The 16,847-nt window shown below is 65.9% G+C and overlaps 2 protein-coding genes across 2 annotated transcripts; both read right to left on the bottom strand.

The window, feature by feature from the left end:
* Nucleotides 1-282: 282 nt before the first annotated feature.
* HAPLN4 (hyaluronan and proteoglycan link protein 4) lies at nt 283-6,735 on the bottom strand. The gene is made up of 5 exons (XM_085562285.1): nt 6,347-6,735; nt 5,124-5,241; nt 3,698-4,060; nt 1,981-2,283; nt 283-1,100 (listed from the first exon to the last, which is right to left on the bottom strand). Exons 2-5 carry the CDS (start codon nt 5,239-5,241, stop codon nt 769-771), a joined length of 1,116 nt encoding a protein of 371 aa, XP_085418411.1. The 5' UTR covers nt 6,347-6,735; the 3' UTR covers nt 283-768.
* Nucleotides 6,736-6,834: 99 nt separating this feature from the next.
* Nucleotides 6,835-15,897, bottom strand: TM6SF2 (transmembrane 6 superfamily member 2). Its single transcript, XM_077788746.2, has 10 exons — nt 15,672-15,897; nt 14,661-14,764; nt 13,276-13,373; nt 12,736-12,839; nt 12,052-12,134; nt 11,845-11,969; nt 11,669-11,770; nt 10,714-10,806; nt 9,543-9,662; nt 6,835-7,525 (listed from the first exon to the last, which is right to left on the bottom strand). Exons 1-10 carry the CDS (start codon nt 15,758-15,760, stop codon nt 7,331-7,333), a joined length of 1,113 nt encoding a protein of 370 aa, XP_077644872.2. The 5' UTR covers nt 15,761-15,897; the 3' UTR covers nt 6,835-7,330.
* Between the last annotated feature and the right edge of the window lie 950 nt (nt 15,898-16,847).

Here is a 16,847-nt window from a genome sequence, read left to right as displayed (position 1 = left end):
CCCGAGGTTCCCCCGTCACCCAACGCCCGCTGTCCCCTCCCAGGGCTGTGACATCCCGGCGGATATTGATTTCCCGGCAGGAAAAGTGATTTACGGGCTGTGCTCCGCTGGGGCGTGCTCCGATCCCCCTCCGAGCCCCGGGGACCCCACGCGTGTCGTGCCACCCCGCTGGCCGCCGGCTCGGTGCCAGATCCGGCACAGATCCTTGGATCGGGCCCCGGTAAATCCGAGGGTCGCGACGGGGACGGGCCCCGAGCCCCCAAGGACACGGCGGAGCCGCGCTCAGCTCTCCAAAGCGGCCGAAGCTTTTATTTCATCTACGTCCAGCGCTGCCAAAGCCTGCGGCCGGTGCCCGGCCGGGTGGGCGCAGCGGCCGCCGCCCCCCGGCCCCTCCCGGCCCCGGTGCCCGCCGAGCCAAGCGGGAGCCGGCCCGGAGCGGAGCCGAACCCGCTGCCGCCCTGTCCCTGCTGTGAGGGGGATCTGGGGGGCCCAGCGGCACCTCGCGGGGGTCGGGGTGAGGATGAGGAGGGCGGCGGCTCCGCGGCCCTTTAGCGCATGCAGCAGGCGCGTGGGGAAGCGAGAGCTGCGGGGCGCGGGGGACCAGCCCCGGCTCGGGGCGCAGGCTCCGCCGGGGCTCCCCAAACCCGAGTCCTCCCGCTGCCCCGAGCGCCGCCGAGAGCCGCGGGCCCGCTCCGCCGCCGCTCCGCGCCCCGGCGGGGGCCGCCCGCAGCTCCCGCGGGGCGCGGGGGGGACCGGAGCCGCCCGCGCTCACACGCGTTTGGGGAGCCCCGCGTCCGCCCCGGGCGGGTTTCCTCCGGCCTTTTTGAAGCAGTAGACGCCGAAGAGCTTGTACTTCTTGTCGGGGAAGCCGAGGTTGCGCACGCCGGGCTCGCGGCCGCCGCAGCGGGCGCGGGGGTTGACGATGGGGTAGCGGATGCTGCCGTCCGCCAGCCAGCCCGCCTCGCAGCGGTCCAGCAGCTGGATCTTCCAGGCCGCGTACAGCTGCCCCACCTTGGCCACGGCCGCGCCGTTGTTCTTGCACGCCTGCACGGCCTCCGGGTAGCTGAGCTTGCGGAAAGTCTTCAGGAAATAAACCTTGCCTGCAGCGGGGTGAAAGGAGCGGCTGAAGGGGAACCCGCCCGGCGGCGGGGAGGGGCGAGGGGAGCGCTCTGCAGCACCCCGGGGGGATTTGGGGGGATGGAGGGGATGGATGGGAGCGCCGTGGAGCCCCTCAGAAGGATTTGGGGAGGCGGGAGGAGTTGAAGGGTGGCAGCGCTGTGGAGCAGCCAATGTGATTTTGGGGCTGGAGGTGAGCGATGCCCTGCGGAGCATCCGAAACAGTTCCGTAAAGAAAAGAGGGTTTTCGCTAAAAAAAAAAAAAAAATTAAAAATGTTTTTCTGAAAAGAGAAAAAAAGTTTTGGAGGAAAAAAGAACAGATTTTGGCTAAAGCCAAGAGGTTTTGGGTTAAAAAAAAAGGTTTTGGCCAAGAAAGGTTTTGCATTACAAAAGAAGAGGTTTTGGATTAAGAAATGGGTTTCAGCTAAAAAGAAGGGGGTTTGCGTTAAAAAAAGAGGTTTTGGCTAAGAAAGGTTAAAATAAAGGGGTTGGATTTACAACAAAATAGGTTTCGGCTAAAAACAAGAGGATTTGGGTTAAAAAATGAGGTTTTGGCTAAGAAAGGTTTTGGATTAATAACAAAGAGGTTTCGGCTAAAAACAAGAGGGTTTGGGTTAAAAAATGAGGTTTTGGCTACGAAAGGTTTTGGATTAAAAAAATAAGGTTTCGGCTAAAAACAAGAGGGTTTGGGTTAAAAAACGGTTAAGAAAGGAGAGGGGTTTGGCTAAAAAAAAAAGAGAGTTGGACTAAAACCCCCACATTTTCTGGGTGAATCGCAGTGTTCCAGCCCCACCAGCGCTGCGTTCCCCCTCCGCCCTCCCCCTGCCGCCCCCCGCGGCGGCCGTGCCTCAGTTTCCCCGCACCGTTGAGGTTGGAGGTGAAGCAGAAGGCGTCGTAGCGCTCGCTCTCCTTGTGGCGGAAGCCGTAGGTGCGGAGCCCCACGGGCTCGTCCTTGCGGCCGCAGCGCTCGCGGGGCCGGGCGATGGGGTAGCGCACGGAGCCGTCCCGCAGCCAGCCCGCGTTGCACCAGTCCAGCCCCTCCTGCCAGGCGCGCTGCAGCTGCTCGTGCGAGGCCAGGATCCCGTCCTGCTGCCGGCACGCCTGCTGCGCCTCGCGGAAGTTCAGCGAGTAGCGGCCCAGGCGCGGGTGGTACGGGAAGATCACCCCTGCGGGCGAGGGCACGGCGCGGTGGGTGCGGGCGCGGGGTCGGCCGCAGCTTTGGGAGGATAGCGGGGGGTTCTGCTTGGGGGAACGGCCTGGGAAATCTCCTCTGCAAGGAGGTTTGGGAGTTCCAGGAGGTTTGGGAGTTCCAGGAGGTTTGGGAGTTCCAGGAGGTTTGGGAGTTCCAGGCTTTGGGAGTTCCAGGAGGTTTGGGAGTTCCAGGAGGTTGGGGACTGCAGGGAACCTCAGACTCCAGCAGATTCTGTTCTGGGATTTAGCAAAATGGTTGGGGGAACCGCCTGGGAAATCCCGCTCAGCATCCCTCTGCAAGGAGGTTTGGGAGTTCCAGGCTTTGGGTCTGCAGGGAACCTCAGACTCCAGTGCGTTCTGCTCTGGGATTTGGGAAAATGGGAATTCTGGATGGGAGAATTGCCTGGGAAATCCCGCTCAGCGTCCATCTGCAAGGAGGTTTGGGAGTTCCTGGTTTGGGACTGCAGGGAACCTCAAACTCCAGCAGATTCTGTTCTGGGATTTAGCAAAATGGTTGGGGGAACCGCCTGGGAAATCTCCTCTTGCAAGGAGGTTTGGCAGTTCCAGGAGGTTTGGGAGTTCCTGGTTTGGGGACTGCAGGGAACCTCAGACTCAAGCAGTTTCTGTTCTGGGATTTGGCAAAATGGGAATTCTGCTCGGGGAAATCGCCTGGGAAATCTCCTCTGCAAGGAGGTTTGGGAGTTCCAGGAGGTTTGGGACTGCAGGGAACCTCAGACTCAAGCAGATCTGCTCTGGGATTTAGGAGAATGGGAATTCTGCTTGGGGGAATTGCCTGGGAAATCTCCTCTGCAAGGAGGTTTGGGAGTTCCAGGAGGTTTTGGGAGTTCCTGGTTTGGGGACTGCAGGGAACCTCAGACTCCAGCACGTTCTGCTCTGGGATTTGGGAAAATGGGAATTCTGGTTTGGGGAATCGCCTGGGCAATCTCCTCTGCAAGGAGGTTTGGGAGTTCCTGGTTTGGGGACTGCAGGGAACCTCAGACTCCAGCAGATTCTGCTCTGGGATTTGGGAAAATGGGAATTCTGTTTGGGGGAACCGCCTGGGAAATCTCTGCAAGGAGGTTTGGGAGTTCCTGCCACCTCCTGAACCCCTAAAAAAAGGCTTTTTTTTCCTCTACCACCTCCTGACCCCCTAAAAAAGCGTTTCCCCCCTCTGCCACCTCCTGAACCCCTAAAAAAAGGCTTTTTTCCCCTCTGCCACCTCCTGACCCCCTAAAAAAGCTTTTTCCCCCTCTGCCACAGCCCGTCCCCGGCGCTTTCCCCTCGCCACCGTCGCCCCACAACGAGCCGCCTCCGGAGCCCCGTAACAGCCCCACGGCGCACGGGCCGCGCGAATCCCGGGACCGGCCGGCCGGGAACGGCCGCGGGCACCTTCGAGGTCCAGCTTGACGACGCCGGTGTCGTCCTCCAGCTCGTTGGTGACCTCGCACTCGTAGCGGCCGTAGTCCTGCAGGGTGACGTTGCGGATGATGAGCGACGCGTCGCCCGCGCCGTCCTCCTGCAGCTCCGTGCGGCCGCGGTAGGGCCCGAAGGCCCGGCGGGCCTTGCCCAGAGCCACGAACACGTCCACGAAGGTCATGGGCTCCGTCACTTTGGTCCACTTGAGGCGGATCTCGGCCGGGTCGTGCGCGGACACGTCGTAGTGGTAGCGGCAGGGCAGGATGATGGTGCCGCCGCGGTGGGTCACCACCTTGCCCGGCGCCGTCTGCACCACCACGGCGCCGCTGTCACCCTCTGCGGGACGGACGCGGTCACGGAGAGGCTCCCGAGTGGGGTGGGAGCGTGGGGATCCCCTCCTTGAGGGGCACGGAAGGGTGGGCATGTGGGGGATTGGCGTACTTTGGGGGAATTCCTCTTTTGGGGACGAAGTAGGATCGGGAATGTGACAGCATCTTTGGGGCTGAATTCCACTTTTTATGGGATAAAGGAGGATGGGCATGTGGGGGATTGGCGTACTTTGGGGGAATTCCTCTTTTTTAGGGGTGAAGTAGGATGGGAATGTGAGAGCATCTTTGGGGCTGAATTCCCCTTTTTATGGGGTACATGAGGATGAGGATGTGGGGACGCACTTTGGGGGAATTCCTCTTTTTTAGGGGTGAAGTAGGATCTGGATATGAGAGTATCTTTGGGGCTGAATTCCCTTTTTTATGGGATAAAGGAGGATGGGCATGTGGGGACGCACTTTGGGGGAATTCCTCTTTTTTAGGGGTGAAGTAGGATCGGAATGTGAGAATATCTTTGGGGCTGAATTCCCCTTTTTATGGGGTACATGAGGATGAGGATGTGGGGACGCACTTTGGGGGAATTCCTCTTTTGGGGACGAAGTAGGATCGGAATGTGAGAGTATCTTTGGGGCTGAATTCCCCTTTTTATGGGGTACATGAGGATGGGCATGTGGGGGATTGGCGTACTTTGGGGGGGAATTCCTCTTTTGGGGATGAAGCAGGATCGGAATGTGAGAGCATCTTTTGGGCTGAATTCCCCTTTTTATGGGGTAATGAGGATGGGGACGTGGGGACGCACTTTGGGGCTGAATTCCCCGCTTTTAGGGGCAAAGCAGGATGGGGGCGTGCGGACACACTTCGGGTGCAATTCCCCTTTTCTGTGGGACTTTGCAAAGCCTAAGGAGAGCTCGGGATGACCCCAGGACGGTTCCCACGGGGCAGGGGGGGACACGGGGGGCGCATCAGAGCCCCGGCCGTGCTCTGCCGGGCGTTACACCCAACAGCCCAAAGGCTGCCGGCGCTTCCCCCGACCCCAAACCCGTCCCGGTGCCGCCGGAGCCGACCCCACTCACCCATCACATGAACCACCTTCTTCCTGCCGCGGGCGCCGGGCAGCGCCTCGGGGGCGGCCAGGGCGGCGAGCAGCAGCAGCGCCGCGGGGGCGGCGGCCCAGGGGCTGCGGGGACGCATCTGGGGGGGACAGCAGCGCCCTGAGCCCCCCAAAGCCCGCGGCCGAGCGGAGCCCCCGCTCTGCCCCCGCAGCGCCCAGCGGTGCCCGCACCCGCTGCCGCCCGCCCCGTGCCCGGGCGGGGGTCGGGCAGCGCTGCGCCCCCCGATCGCCTCCCGAGCCCCGCGGGGACCCCCGGCCGCGGCTCTGAGCTCGGCGTGCCCCGGGGCTTCCCGGCGGGATGAATATTCCGCGGCAGCCGCAGCGGGCCGGATCGCCCCAGTTATTTTTGGCACCTCTGGCAGCGGAACCGGTGGGCGCGGGGCGGGCGGCGGCGGCCCCGAGAGCCCCGAGCCCGGCCCGGGACAGCGCGGAGGGGCCGCGGGAGGCGCCTCCCCCTCCTCGGGGGGCTGCGAGGCTGAGCCCCGCTCGCGGGGCGCCCCAAATGCCAGCCTGGCTCTGGGTCTGCCCCCCCGATGGGGGCACGGGGGTCCCGGTGCCCGATCGCGGGCAGGAGGAGGGACGGCCCCTCCCGGTGGTCCCGGCGCCGTCCCGGGGGCAAAGGGAGCGGGGCAGCGCTGCCCGGGCCCTCGGGGTCCGCTCGAGAGGCACAGAAAGCGGGGCAGCCCCCCCGGGGGTCCCGGTGCCCGGTCCGGGGGCTGGGGGAGAGGCTGAACCCCTCCGGTGGTGCCGGTGCCAAGCCCGGGCTGAGGGCGAGCGCGGCAGCCCCGGTGCGCGGTCCGCGGGCGGACGGAGCGGGGCACCCCCCCCCCCCGGGGGTCCCGGTGCCCGGTGGGGGCAGGGGGCGCGGGAAACCCCCCCGGGCATCCCGGTGGCCGCCGCGGGGGCGGGAGGAGCGCGGCAGCCCCGCGGGGTCCCGGTGCCGCTCGGGGCAGCGGCTGCGGCGGTGGCGGCGCTCCGGGCCCGGTGCGGTGTTGCAGTGCGGGACACTGCGGCGGCAGCCCCGGGGCTGCGGGACTCCGGTGCCCGGGCGAGGACAGCGCGGCGCGGGGGGAGCCCCGCTCCTGCCGCCGCCGCCGCCCCGCAGGGGGAGACCCTCGCCTGCCGCGTCCCTCCCGGTCCCGGGGGTCCCGTCCCGGTGCCCGGCGGCCGCAGCCCCGCACTCACCGTGTGCCCGGTGCCGCCCGCGGGAGGGGCCCGCCGGTACCTCCGCCGGTACCTCCGCCGGTACCTCCGCCGGTACCTCCGCCGGTACCTCCGCCGGTGCCGCCGCCGGTGCCGCCGCTGCGGTTCCGCGCAGGGAGCGACGCCGGGAGCTCGGCCCGGCCCTGCCCCGGTGCCGGCGCTGCGCAGGACCGGCGGCTCGCCAAGGTCACCGGCCCGCCCGGTGCGCCCCGGAGCCCCCCGGCACTGCCGGGACCCCGGGCCGGGAGCAGGCGGGGAAGCGCGCCCGGTAAATCCGCACCGCGGGCACCGCAAGGGCGGCTGCGCCCACCCAGCCCCAGCCCGGGCACCCACCCGGCGGGTGCCACCCCAGAGCCGCCGGTACCACCTCCCGCCCTGTGCCCACCCCCCAAAATCTCACCCCGCCCACCCGGGGCCGCCCCGGTGTCCCCGCCCGGCGCGGGGGTCCCGGCTGGGCACACACGGGCTCGGAGCGAACCTGGGCTCCTTTATTTTGTCACCGGCGTCCCCCCGGCGCTGCCGCCACCCCCGGGGGCTCCCAGCCCGGGCTGGGCACCGGGACGGGACCGGGACCGCCGGGGAGGGACCGCGGCGATGTCCCCGCGGCTGCTGCGGGACCGGGACAGCCCCGGGACACCTCCGGGACACCCCGGGGACATTCCCGGGACATTCCCGGGACACCCCCGCTACACCCCCGGGACACCCCCGGGACATCACCGGGACACCTGCGGGACATCCCCGGGACACCCCCGGGGACACACCTGGTCCCAGTGCTCGGAGCGGGGTGAGAGGCACCGGGTGGGATCCCCCGGGAGGGGACAGCGGCTCCGGGATGGGGACAGCAGCTCCGGGATGGGGACAGCGGCTCCGGGGGGACATCAGGAGCCCCGGGGAGGTGCCAGCAGCCCCGGGGAGGGGACATCAGCCCCGGGAGGTGCCAGCTGCCCCGGGGGACATCGGGGACCCTCACTGGAGCTTTCTGGCAGCGGCGGCGGGCCGCAGGAAGAAGGCCGGGCAGCGCAGGCAGCGCAGCGCCAGGAGCTGCGGGGCCAGCGCGTAGAGCGCGTTGGAGAGCAGGAAAGTGCCGAGCGCCTCCTCGGGGGTCCGGTACGGGAACGGCGTGCGGGGGTGCAGCGAGGAGCCCAGGTGGGCGAACTGAGCCTGCGGACAGCGGCACGGCCGGGCCGTGGCAGGGCAGCGGCCCCAAGAGCTGCGAGCCCCCCGGGCCAAAGCGAGCGATGCCCCGGCCCCGAAATGTGCAGGAAGGCGGCCCCAAAGCGGGCAAAGCCCGGCCCCAAAGAGGGCAAAGCCCGGCCTCAAAGGGGACAAAAGCCCGGCCTCAAAGGGGACAAACCCCGGCCCTAGAGGGGACAAAGCCCTGGCCCTAGAGGGGAGAAAGCCCTGGCCCTAAAGGGGACAAAGCCCGGCCCTAAAGGTACAAAACCCCGGCCCTAGAGGGGACAAAGCCCCGGCCTCAAAGGGGACAAAACCCCGGCCCTAAAGGGGACAAAACCCCGGCCCTAAAGGTACAAAACCCCGGCCCTAAAGGGGACAAAGCCCCGGCCTCAAAGGGGACAAAACCCCGGCCCTAAAGGGGACAAAGCCCCGGCCCTAAAGGTACAAAACCCCGGCCCTAAAGGGGACAAAGCCCCGGCCTCAAAGGGGACAAAACCCCGGCCCTAAAGGTTCAAAACCCCGGCCCTAGAGGGGACAAAACCCCGGCCCTAAAGGGGACAAAACCCCGGCCCTAAAGGGGACAAAGCCCCGGCCCTAAAGGTACAAAACCCCGGCCCTAAAGGGGACAAAGCCCCGGCCCTAAAGGTACAAAACCCCGGCCCTAAAGGGGACAAAGCCCCGGCCTCAAAGGGGACAAAACCCCGGCCCTAAAGGTTCAAAACCCCGGCCCTAAAGGGGACAAAACCCCGGCCCTAAAGCGGACAAAAGCCCGGCCTCAAAGGGGACAAAGCCCGGCCCTAAAGGGGACAAACCCCCGGCCCTAGAGGGGACAAAGCCCCGGCCCTAAAGGTACAAAACCCCGGCCCTAAAGGTACAAAACCCCGGCCCTAAAGGGAACAAAGCCCCGGCCCTAGAGGGGACAAAACCCCGGCCCTAAAGAGGACAAAGCCCTGGCCCTAAAGGAACAAAACCCCGGCCCTAAAGGAACAAAACCCCGGCCCTAAAGGGAACAAAACCCCGGCCCTAAAGGTTCAAAACCCCGGCCCTAGAGGGGACAAAACCCCGGCCCTAAAGGTTCAAAACCCCGGCCCTAAAATGTGCAAAAACCCCAACCCCAAAGGGTTCAGAGCCTTGGACCTAAATGTGCAAAGCCCGGCCCTAAGAGGTGCAAGGTCCCAACCTCAGGGGGGTTTTGGCTCCAGCCCATCCTATCTATAGCCCAGCGTCTCTCTCCATCCTATTTCTGTGCCACGAATCCCGGGTTCGGGCCAAATCCACCGAGGCCGAGGCAATTATCTGCCAGCCCCGCTGCTCCACTTGCAACTGCAGCTGTGGCTCTGCCCCCAAAGCCGGGACCTGCACCCCAAACCCGGGATCTGCCCCCAAAGCCGGGATCTGCCCCCAAAGCCGGGATCTGCCCCCAAACCCGGGACCTGCACCCCAAAATCGGGATCTGCCCCCAAACCCGGGATTTACCACCCAAACCCGGGATCTGCCCCCCAAACCCGGGACCTGCACCCCAAACCCGGGATCTGCCCCCAAAACCCGGGATCTGCCCCCCAAACCCGGGATCTGCCCCCCAAACCCGGGATCTGCCCCCCAAACCCGGGATCTGCCCCCAAAGCCGGGATCTGCCCCCAAACCCGGGATTTACCACCCAAACCCGGGATCTGCCCCCAAACCCGGGATCTGCCCCCAAAGCCGGGATCTGAACCCCAAACCCCGGATTTGGGATTCCCCCCAATCCCCGGGATTTTGGGGTTGCCCAGTTTAGGATTTCCCCCAATCCCCGGATTTGGGATTTCCCCCCAATCCCCGGATTTGGGATTTCCCCCAATCCCCGGATTTGGGATTTCCCCCCAATCCCCGGGATTTTGGGGTTGCCCAGTTTAGGATTCCCCGCAATCCCCGGATTTGGGATTTCCCCCCAGTGCCCCATGTTGGGATTTCCCCAATCCCCGATTTTGGGGTTTTCCCCCCAAATCCCGGCTCTCGGCCCCACCTGCGCCACGCCGCCCGCCACCAGCAGGCTCCAGTCGGGCAGCCAGGAGCAGCCGGGCAGCGCCAGCCCCAGGGCGGCCAGCAGCAGGAAGGGCAGCAGGTAGAAGAGGTAAATCAGCATCTGGGGAGGGCAGCAGGTTTGGGGTAAATCAACATCTGGGGAGGGCAGGAGGTGGAAGAGGTAAATCAACATCTGGGGAGGGCAGGAGGTTTGGGGTAAATCAGCATCTGGGGAGGGCAGGAGGTTTGGGGTAAATCAGCATCTGGGGAGGGCAGGAGGTTTGGGGTAAATCAACATCTGGGGAGGGCAGGAGGTTTGGGGTAAATCAGCATCTGGGGAGGGCAGGAGGTTTGGGGTAAATCAACATCTGGGGAGGGCAGGAGGTTTGGGGTAAATCAGCATCTGGGGAGGGCAGCAGGTTTGGGGTAAATCAACATCTGGGGAGGGCAGGAGGTTTGGGGTAAATCAACATCTGGGGAGGGCAGGAGGTTTGGGGTAAATCAACATCTGGGGAGGGCAGGAGGTGGAAAAAGTAAATCAACATCTGGGGAGGGCAGGAGGTTTGGGGTAAATCAGCATCTGGGGAGGGCAGCAGGTTTGGGGTAAATCATCTGGGGAGGGCAGGAGGTTTGGGGTAAATCAACATCTGGGGAGGGCAGGAGGTTTGGGGTAAATCAACATCTGGGGAGGGCAGGAGGTTTGGGGTAAATCAACATCTGGGGAGGGCAGCAGGTTTGGGGTAAATCAACATCTGGGGAGGGCAGGAGGTTTGGGGTAAATCAACATCTGGGGAGGGCAGGAGGTTTGGGGTAAATCAACATCTGGGGAGGGCAGCAGGTTTGGGGTAAATCAACATCTGGGGAGGGCAGGAGGTTTGGGGTAAATCAACATCTGGGGAGGGCAGCAGGTTTGGGGTAAATCAGCATCTGGGGAGGGCAGGAGGTGGAAGAGGTAAATCAACATCTGGGGAGGGCAGGAGGTTTGGGGTAAATCAGCATCTGGGGAGGGCAGCAGGTTTGGGGTAAATCAACATCTGGGGAGGGCAGGAGGTTTGGGGTAAATCATCTGGGGAGGGCAGCAGGTTTGGGGTAAATCAACATCTGGGGAGCAGCCGCCGTCACCCCGCGGCTCGGGGGGCGCCGCGACCCCCGCCCCGCCCCCTCAGCCTCACCTGCACCTTGGGGTAACCCACGGGGTCGCGCAGGTAGGGCTCGTGCAGGTAGGTGTAGTCAAAGCAGGAATCGGCCGGGCAGTCCAGCACCACCTGGGGGGCACGGCGGGGCAGGGGAGCCTCCCCGGGACCCCAAAACCCGCCCCGGGGCCCCAAAACCCGCCCCGGGGCACCAAAACCCGCCCTGGGACACCAAAACCCGCCCTGGGACACCAAAACCCTCCCTGGGACACCAAAACCCGCCCTGGGACACCAAAACCCGCCCTGGGACACCAACATCCTCCCTGGGACACCAAAACACTCCCCGGGACCCCAAAACCCGCCCTGGGACACCAAAATCCTTCCCGGGACCCCAAAACCCGCCCCGGGACACCAAAACCCGCCCTGGGACACCAACATCCTCCCTGGGACCCCAAAACCCGCCCTGGGACACCAACATCCTCCCTGGGACCCCAAAACCCGCCCCGGGACACCAAAACCTTCCCCGGGACACCAAAACCCTCCCTGGGACCCCAAAACCCGCCCCGGGACACCAAAACCCGCCCCGGGACCCCAGAACCCGCCACGGGACACCAAAATCCTTCCCGGGACCCCAAAACCCGCCCTGGGACACCAAAACCCGCCCTGGGACACCAAAACCCGCCCCGGGACACCAAAACCCTCCCTGGGACCCTCAAGACCCTCCAGAACAACTCCAGGACCCTCCAAGACCCTCCAGGGCCACCCCGAGGCCCCCAGGACCATCTCGAGAGTCCCCCAGGACCCCCAAAAGCCCCGCCAAGAGCCCCCGAGGCCAGTCAGGGTCACCCCAAGCCCTTCAAGGACCCCCCCAGCCCCCCAGGACCCCCCAAGCCCTTCCAGGACCCCCCCAGCCCCCCAGGACCCCCCCAGCCCCCCAGAACCCCCCCGAGCCCCCCAGGACTCCCCCAGGACCCCCGAGCCCCCCGGGCCTCACCATCCCCCTGAAGAAGGTGAAGGCGGCGGTGAGGATGAGGATGAGGATGAGGAGCAGGTCCAGGGGCCGGCGGTGGAGGGGTTTGCGCTGCTCCTCCTCAATCTGCGAGAGGCACTTTGGGGTTTTTGGGGTCCGCACGCTCCCCCCGGCCCCCCAAATCCCCGCTCCGGCCTCACCTCGGCGGGGCTGAGGCTCGGCGGCGCCCGCGGCTGCTGGAAGAGCCGGAGGCCGGTCCAGGCGAGGAGGAGGAGGTAGGGCAGGTTGAGGAGGAAGGCCGGGCTCAGCTCGGAGCTGTACTTCCCTGCGGGACGGGGCGCGGGTGGGCGCGGGGCCTTCCTCCCGCTCCCCCTCGTCCTCCTCCCGCCGCTCCCCGCGCCCGGTACCGATCAGGCTGCCCAGCAGGAAAACCACGGCGCTCATCAGCAGCGAGCCCAGCCAGAAGAGCCCCAGCGGCCGGCAGCGCTTCCTGCGGGACACGGAGCCCCTCCTCGGAATTCGGGATTATCCAACCCGAGCCCCTCCTCGGAATTCGGGATTATCCAGCCCGAGCCCCTCCTCGGAATTCGGGATTATCCAGCCCGAGCCCCTCCTCGGAATTCGGGATTATCCAGCCCGAGCCCCTCCTCGGAATTCGGGATTATCCAACCCGAGCCCCTCCTCGGAATTCGGGATTATCCAGCCCGAGCCCCGCCTCGGAATTCGGGATTTCCAACCCGAGCCCCGCCTCGGAATTCGGGATTTCCAACCCGAGCCCCTCCTCGGAATTCGGGATTATCCAGCCCGAGCCCCTCCTCGGAATTCGGGATTTTGAACCTGAGCCCCTCCTCGGAATTCGGGATTTCCAACCCGAGCCCCTCCTCGGAATTCGGGATTTCCAACCCGAGCCCCTCCTCGCAATTCGGGATTATCCAACCGACCCCTGAGCCCTCTCCTCAAAATGATTCGGGATTATCCAACACCCTCCCCAGGAAATTCGGGATTCCCGCCCCTCAGGAATTTCGGGATTCCCGCCCCTCAGGAATTTCGGGATTCCCGCCCCTCAGGAATTTCGGGGTTCCCCCGCGCACCTGCGCCCCGCGGCCCCGGCCAGCGCCAGGCCCAGCCCGCAGTGAACGGTACCGGCCCAGTAGCAGCTGAGGAGCCCGTGAGCCGTGCGCAGGTGGGGATCGCCCTGCGGGACACCGGGAGGGACCGGTCACACCGGGAGGGGACCGGTCACACCGGGTCACACCGGGTCACACCGGGAGGGCACCGGGGGGGGAGCGGGTCACACCGGGGGGGACACGGGGTCACACCGGGGCTGGGAACACCGGGAGGGGACACCGGGAGGGGACAGGATCACACCGGGAGGGGACACCGGGAGGGGACCGGGTCACACCGGGGCTGGGAACACCAGGAGGGGACACCGGGAGGGGACTGGGGTCACACCGGGAGGGGACCGGGTCACACCGGGAGGGGACTCCGGGAGGGAGCACCCGGTCCCACCGGGAGGGGACACCCGGTCCCACCGGGGGGAACACCGAGGGGGACACCCAGTCCCACCGGGGGGACAGCCGGTCCCCGGGGGCTCGGGTGCCGGAGCCGGGGCTGCGCGGGCAGGGCGGCACCTCCCGCACGTAGAGCTCCGAGATGCCCGAGATGATCCCGTCCTCCTCCAGCGCGATCAGCAAATCCACGGCCGACACGCAGGAGAACAGCGCGAACACTGCGGGGAGCAGGGGGGCTCCGTGCGGGGTCCCCAAATCCCGCATCCCGCATTCCTGCTCCGTGCGGGGTCCCCAAATCCCGCATCCCGCATTCCTGCTCCGTGCGGGGTCCCAAAATCCCGAATCCCGCATTCCTGCTCCGTGCGGGGTCCCCGAAATCCCGAATCCCGCATTCCTGCTCCATGTGAGGTACTCCAGAATCCCGCATCCCGCATTCCTGCTCCGTGAGGGGTCCCCAAATCCCGCATCCCGCATTCCTGCTCCGTGCGGGGTCCCCAAATCCCGCATCCCGCATTCCTGCTCCGTGCGGGGTCCCCAAATCCCGCATCCCGCATTCCTGCTCCGTGCGGGGTCCCAAAATCCCGAATCCCGCATTCCTGCTCCGTGCGGGGTCCCCGAAATCCCGCATCCCGCATTCCTGCTCCGTGCGGGGTCCCCAAATCCCGAATCCCGCATTCCTGCTCCGTGCGGGGTCCCCGAAATCCCGCATCCCGCATTCCTGCTCCGTGCGGGGTCCCCAAAATCCCGAATCCCGCATTCCTGCTCCGTGCAGGGTCCCCAGAATCCCAAATCCTGAATCCCAAATTCCCGCTCTGTGTGAATCCCAATTCCCCTCAGATCCCAAATTCCCGCTCCGTGCGGGTCCCGATTCCCCTCACATCCCAAATTCCCGCTCTGTGTGAATCCCAATTCCCCTCAGATCCCAAACCCCCGCTCCGTGCGGGTCCCGATTCCCCTCAGATCCCAAATTCCCGCTCCGTGCGGGTCCCGATTCCCCTCACATCCCAAATTCCCGCTCCGTGTGAATCCCAATTCCCCTCACATCCCAAATTCCCGCTCTGTGTGAATCCCAATTCCCCTCACATCCCAATTCCCCTCACATCCCAATTCCCCTCAGATCCCAAATTCCCGCTCCGTGTGAATCCCAATTCCCCACAGATCCCAAATTCCCGCTCCGTGTGAATCCCAATTCCCCTCAGATCCCAAATTCCCGCTCCGTGTGAATCCCAATTCCCCTCACATCCCAATTCCCCTCAGATCCCAAACCCCCGCCCGCGCGGGTCCCAATTCCCTTCACATCCCGATTCCCCTCAGATCCCAAACCCCCGCTCCGTGTGAATCCCAATTCCCCTCACATCCCGATTCCCCTCAGATCCCAAATTCCCTCTCTGTGTAAATCCCAATTCCCCTCAGACCCCAAACCCCCGCCCGTGCGGGTCCCACGGCTCCTCCCAAACCCCAAATCCCGCAGCCCCAGCTGTCCGCAGCCCCGGCCCGGCTCTCACCGCAGAACAGCGGGTCCTGCACGAGGCCGATGCTGCCGGTGAGGATGAGGAGGGACACGAGGCCGAGGAGCAGCAGGAGCAGCGCCGGGGCCGGGGCCGGGGGGCTGCGGGACCGACCGGGGCTGCAGCACCGGCCCGGCCCCGCCGGGCTTGGGGTCAGGGTCCCGACCCCGCTGGGGTCTCTCCCGTTCCCGGGGGTCTCTCCCCGTTCCCGGGGTCTCTCCCCGTTCCCGGGGTCTCTCCCGGTCCCCACTCCCCATTCCCGGGGTCTCTCCCGTTCCCGGGGGTCTCTCCCCGTTCCCGGGGTCTCTCCCGGTCCCCACTCCCCATTCCCGGGGTCTCTCCCGTTCCCGGGGGTCTCTCCCCGTTCCCGGGGTCTCTCCCGGTCCCCACTCCCCATTCCCGGGGTCTCTCCCGTTCCCGGGGGTCTCTCCCCGTTCCCGGGGTCTCTCCCGGTCCCACTCCCCATTCCCGGGGGTCTCTCCCGTTCCCGGGGGTCTCTCCCGTTCCCGGGGGTCTCTCCCGGTCCCACTCCCCGTTCCCGGGGGTCTCTCCCGTTCCCGGGGGTCTCTCCCGGTCCCACTCCCCGTTCCCGGGGGTCTCTCCCGTTCCCGGGGTCTCTCCCGGTCCCGGGGTCTCTCCCGGTCCCCATTCCCCATTCCCGGGGTCTCTCCCCATTCCCGGGGGTCTCTCCCCATTCCCGGGGTCTCTCCCGGTCCCCACTCCCCATTCCCGGGGTCTCTCCCCATTCCCGGGGGTCTCTCCCCATTCCCGGGGGTCTCTCCCGTTCCCGGGGGTCTCTCCCCGCTCCCGGGGGTCTCTCCCCGCTCCCGGGGGTCTCTCCCCATTCCCGGGGGTCTCTCCCCGTTCCCGGGGTCTCTCCCCGTTCCCGGGGTCTCTCCCCATTCCCGGGGTCTCTCCCCATTCCCGGGGGTCTCTCCCCGTTCCCGGGGTCTCTCCCCATTCCCCGGGGTCTCTCCCGGTCCCGGGGTCTCTCCGGTCCCCACTCACTCCAGGCAGGTGACAGCGCTGACACCGAAGGCCACCGGGAGGGCGAGCAGGGGGGCGGCCAGGGCGGCCGGGCCCGCCGGGAGCTGCATCCCGGCCCCGCCGCCAGCACCGGAACCGCGGACTTCGCCCCGGGACCGGCCCGGGCAGCGCCCTTAAAGCCACAGAGGCACCGCGAGGGCGGCGGGGCACGGCGGGGACGGGACAGGGACACGGGAGGGACCGGGGACACCGGGCAGGGACAGGGGGACACCGGGCAGGGACAGGGGGACAGTGGGCAGGGACAGGGGACACGGGAGGGACACGGGAGGGACACGGGAGGGACAGGGGGACACCGGGCAGGGACAGGGGGACACGGGAGGGACAGAGGGACACGGGAGGGACAGGGGGACACGGAGGGACAGGGGGACACGGAGGGACAGAGGGACACGGGAGGGACCGGGGACACCGGGCAGGGACAGGGGGACACAGGAGGGACAGCGGGACACGGGAGGGACAGAGGGACACGGGAGGGACAGGGGGACACGGGAGGGACAGAGGGACACGGAGGGACCCTGGCAGGGAGGAAAGGAGTCCTGGGAATAAGGAAGGACGAGGGGAGAAGGATGGGATGGGGAATGGGATCGGGAATGGGATCCCAGACTGGGATCTGGGATCAGGAATGGGATCCAGGACTGGGATCCAGGACTGGGATCCAAGGAAGGACTGGGACTGGGATCCCAGACTGGGATCAGGACTGGGATCCAGGGAAGAACTGGGATAGGGAATGGGATCCCAGACTGGGATCTGGGATCAGGAATGGGATCCAGGACTGGGATCCCGGACTGGGAGCCAGGGAAGGACTGGGATGGGGAATGGGATCTGGGAAGGACAGGGATAGAGAATGGGATCCAGGACTGGGATCCAGGACTGGGATCAGGACTGGGATCCCAGACTGGAATCCCAGACTGGGATCCAGGGAAGGACTGGGATAGGGAATGGGATCAGGACTGGGATCCAGGACTGGGATCAGGACTGGGATCCAGGGAAGAACTGGGATAGGGAATGGGATCCAGGACTGGGATCAGGACTGGGATCCAAGGAAGGACTGGGATGGGGAATGGGATCTGGGAAGGACAGGGATAGAGAATGGGATCCCAGACTGGGATCAGGACTGGGATCCAGGGAAGGACTGGGACT

This window comes from Lonchura striata, chromosome 28 (genome assembly GCF_050655825.1).
Source record: "Lonchura striata isolate lonStrDom1 chromosome 28, ASM5065582v1, whole genome shotgun sequence".
Lineage (NCBI taxonomy): Eukaryota > Metazoa > Chordata > Aves > Passeriformes > Estrildidae > Lonchura > Lonchura striata.
This window is presented reverse-complemented; position numbering and strand designations above follow the sequence as displayed.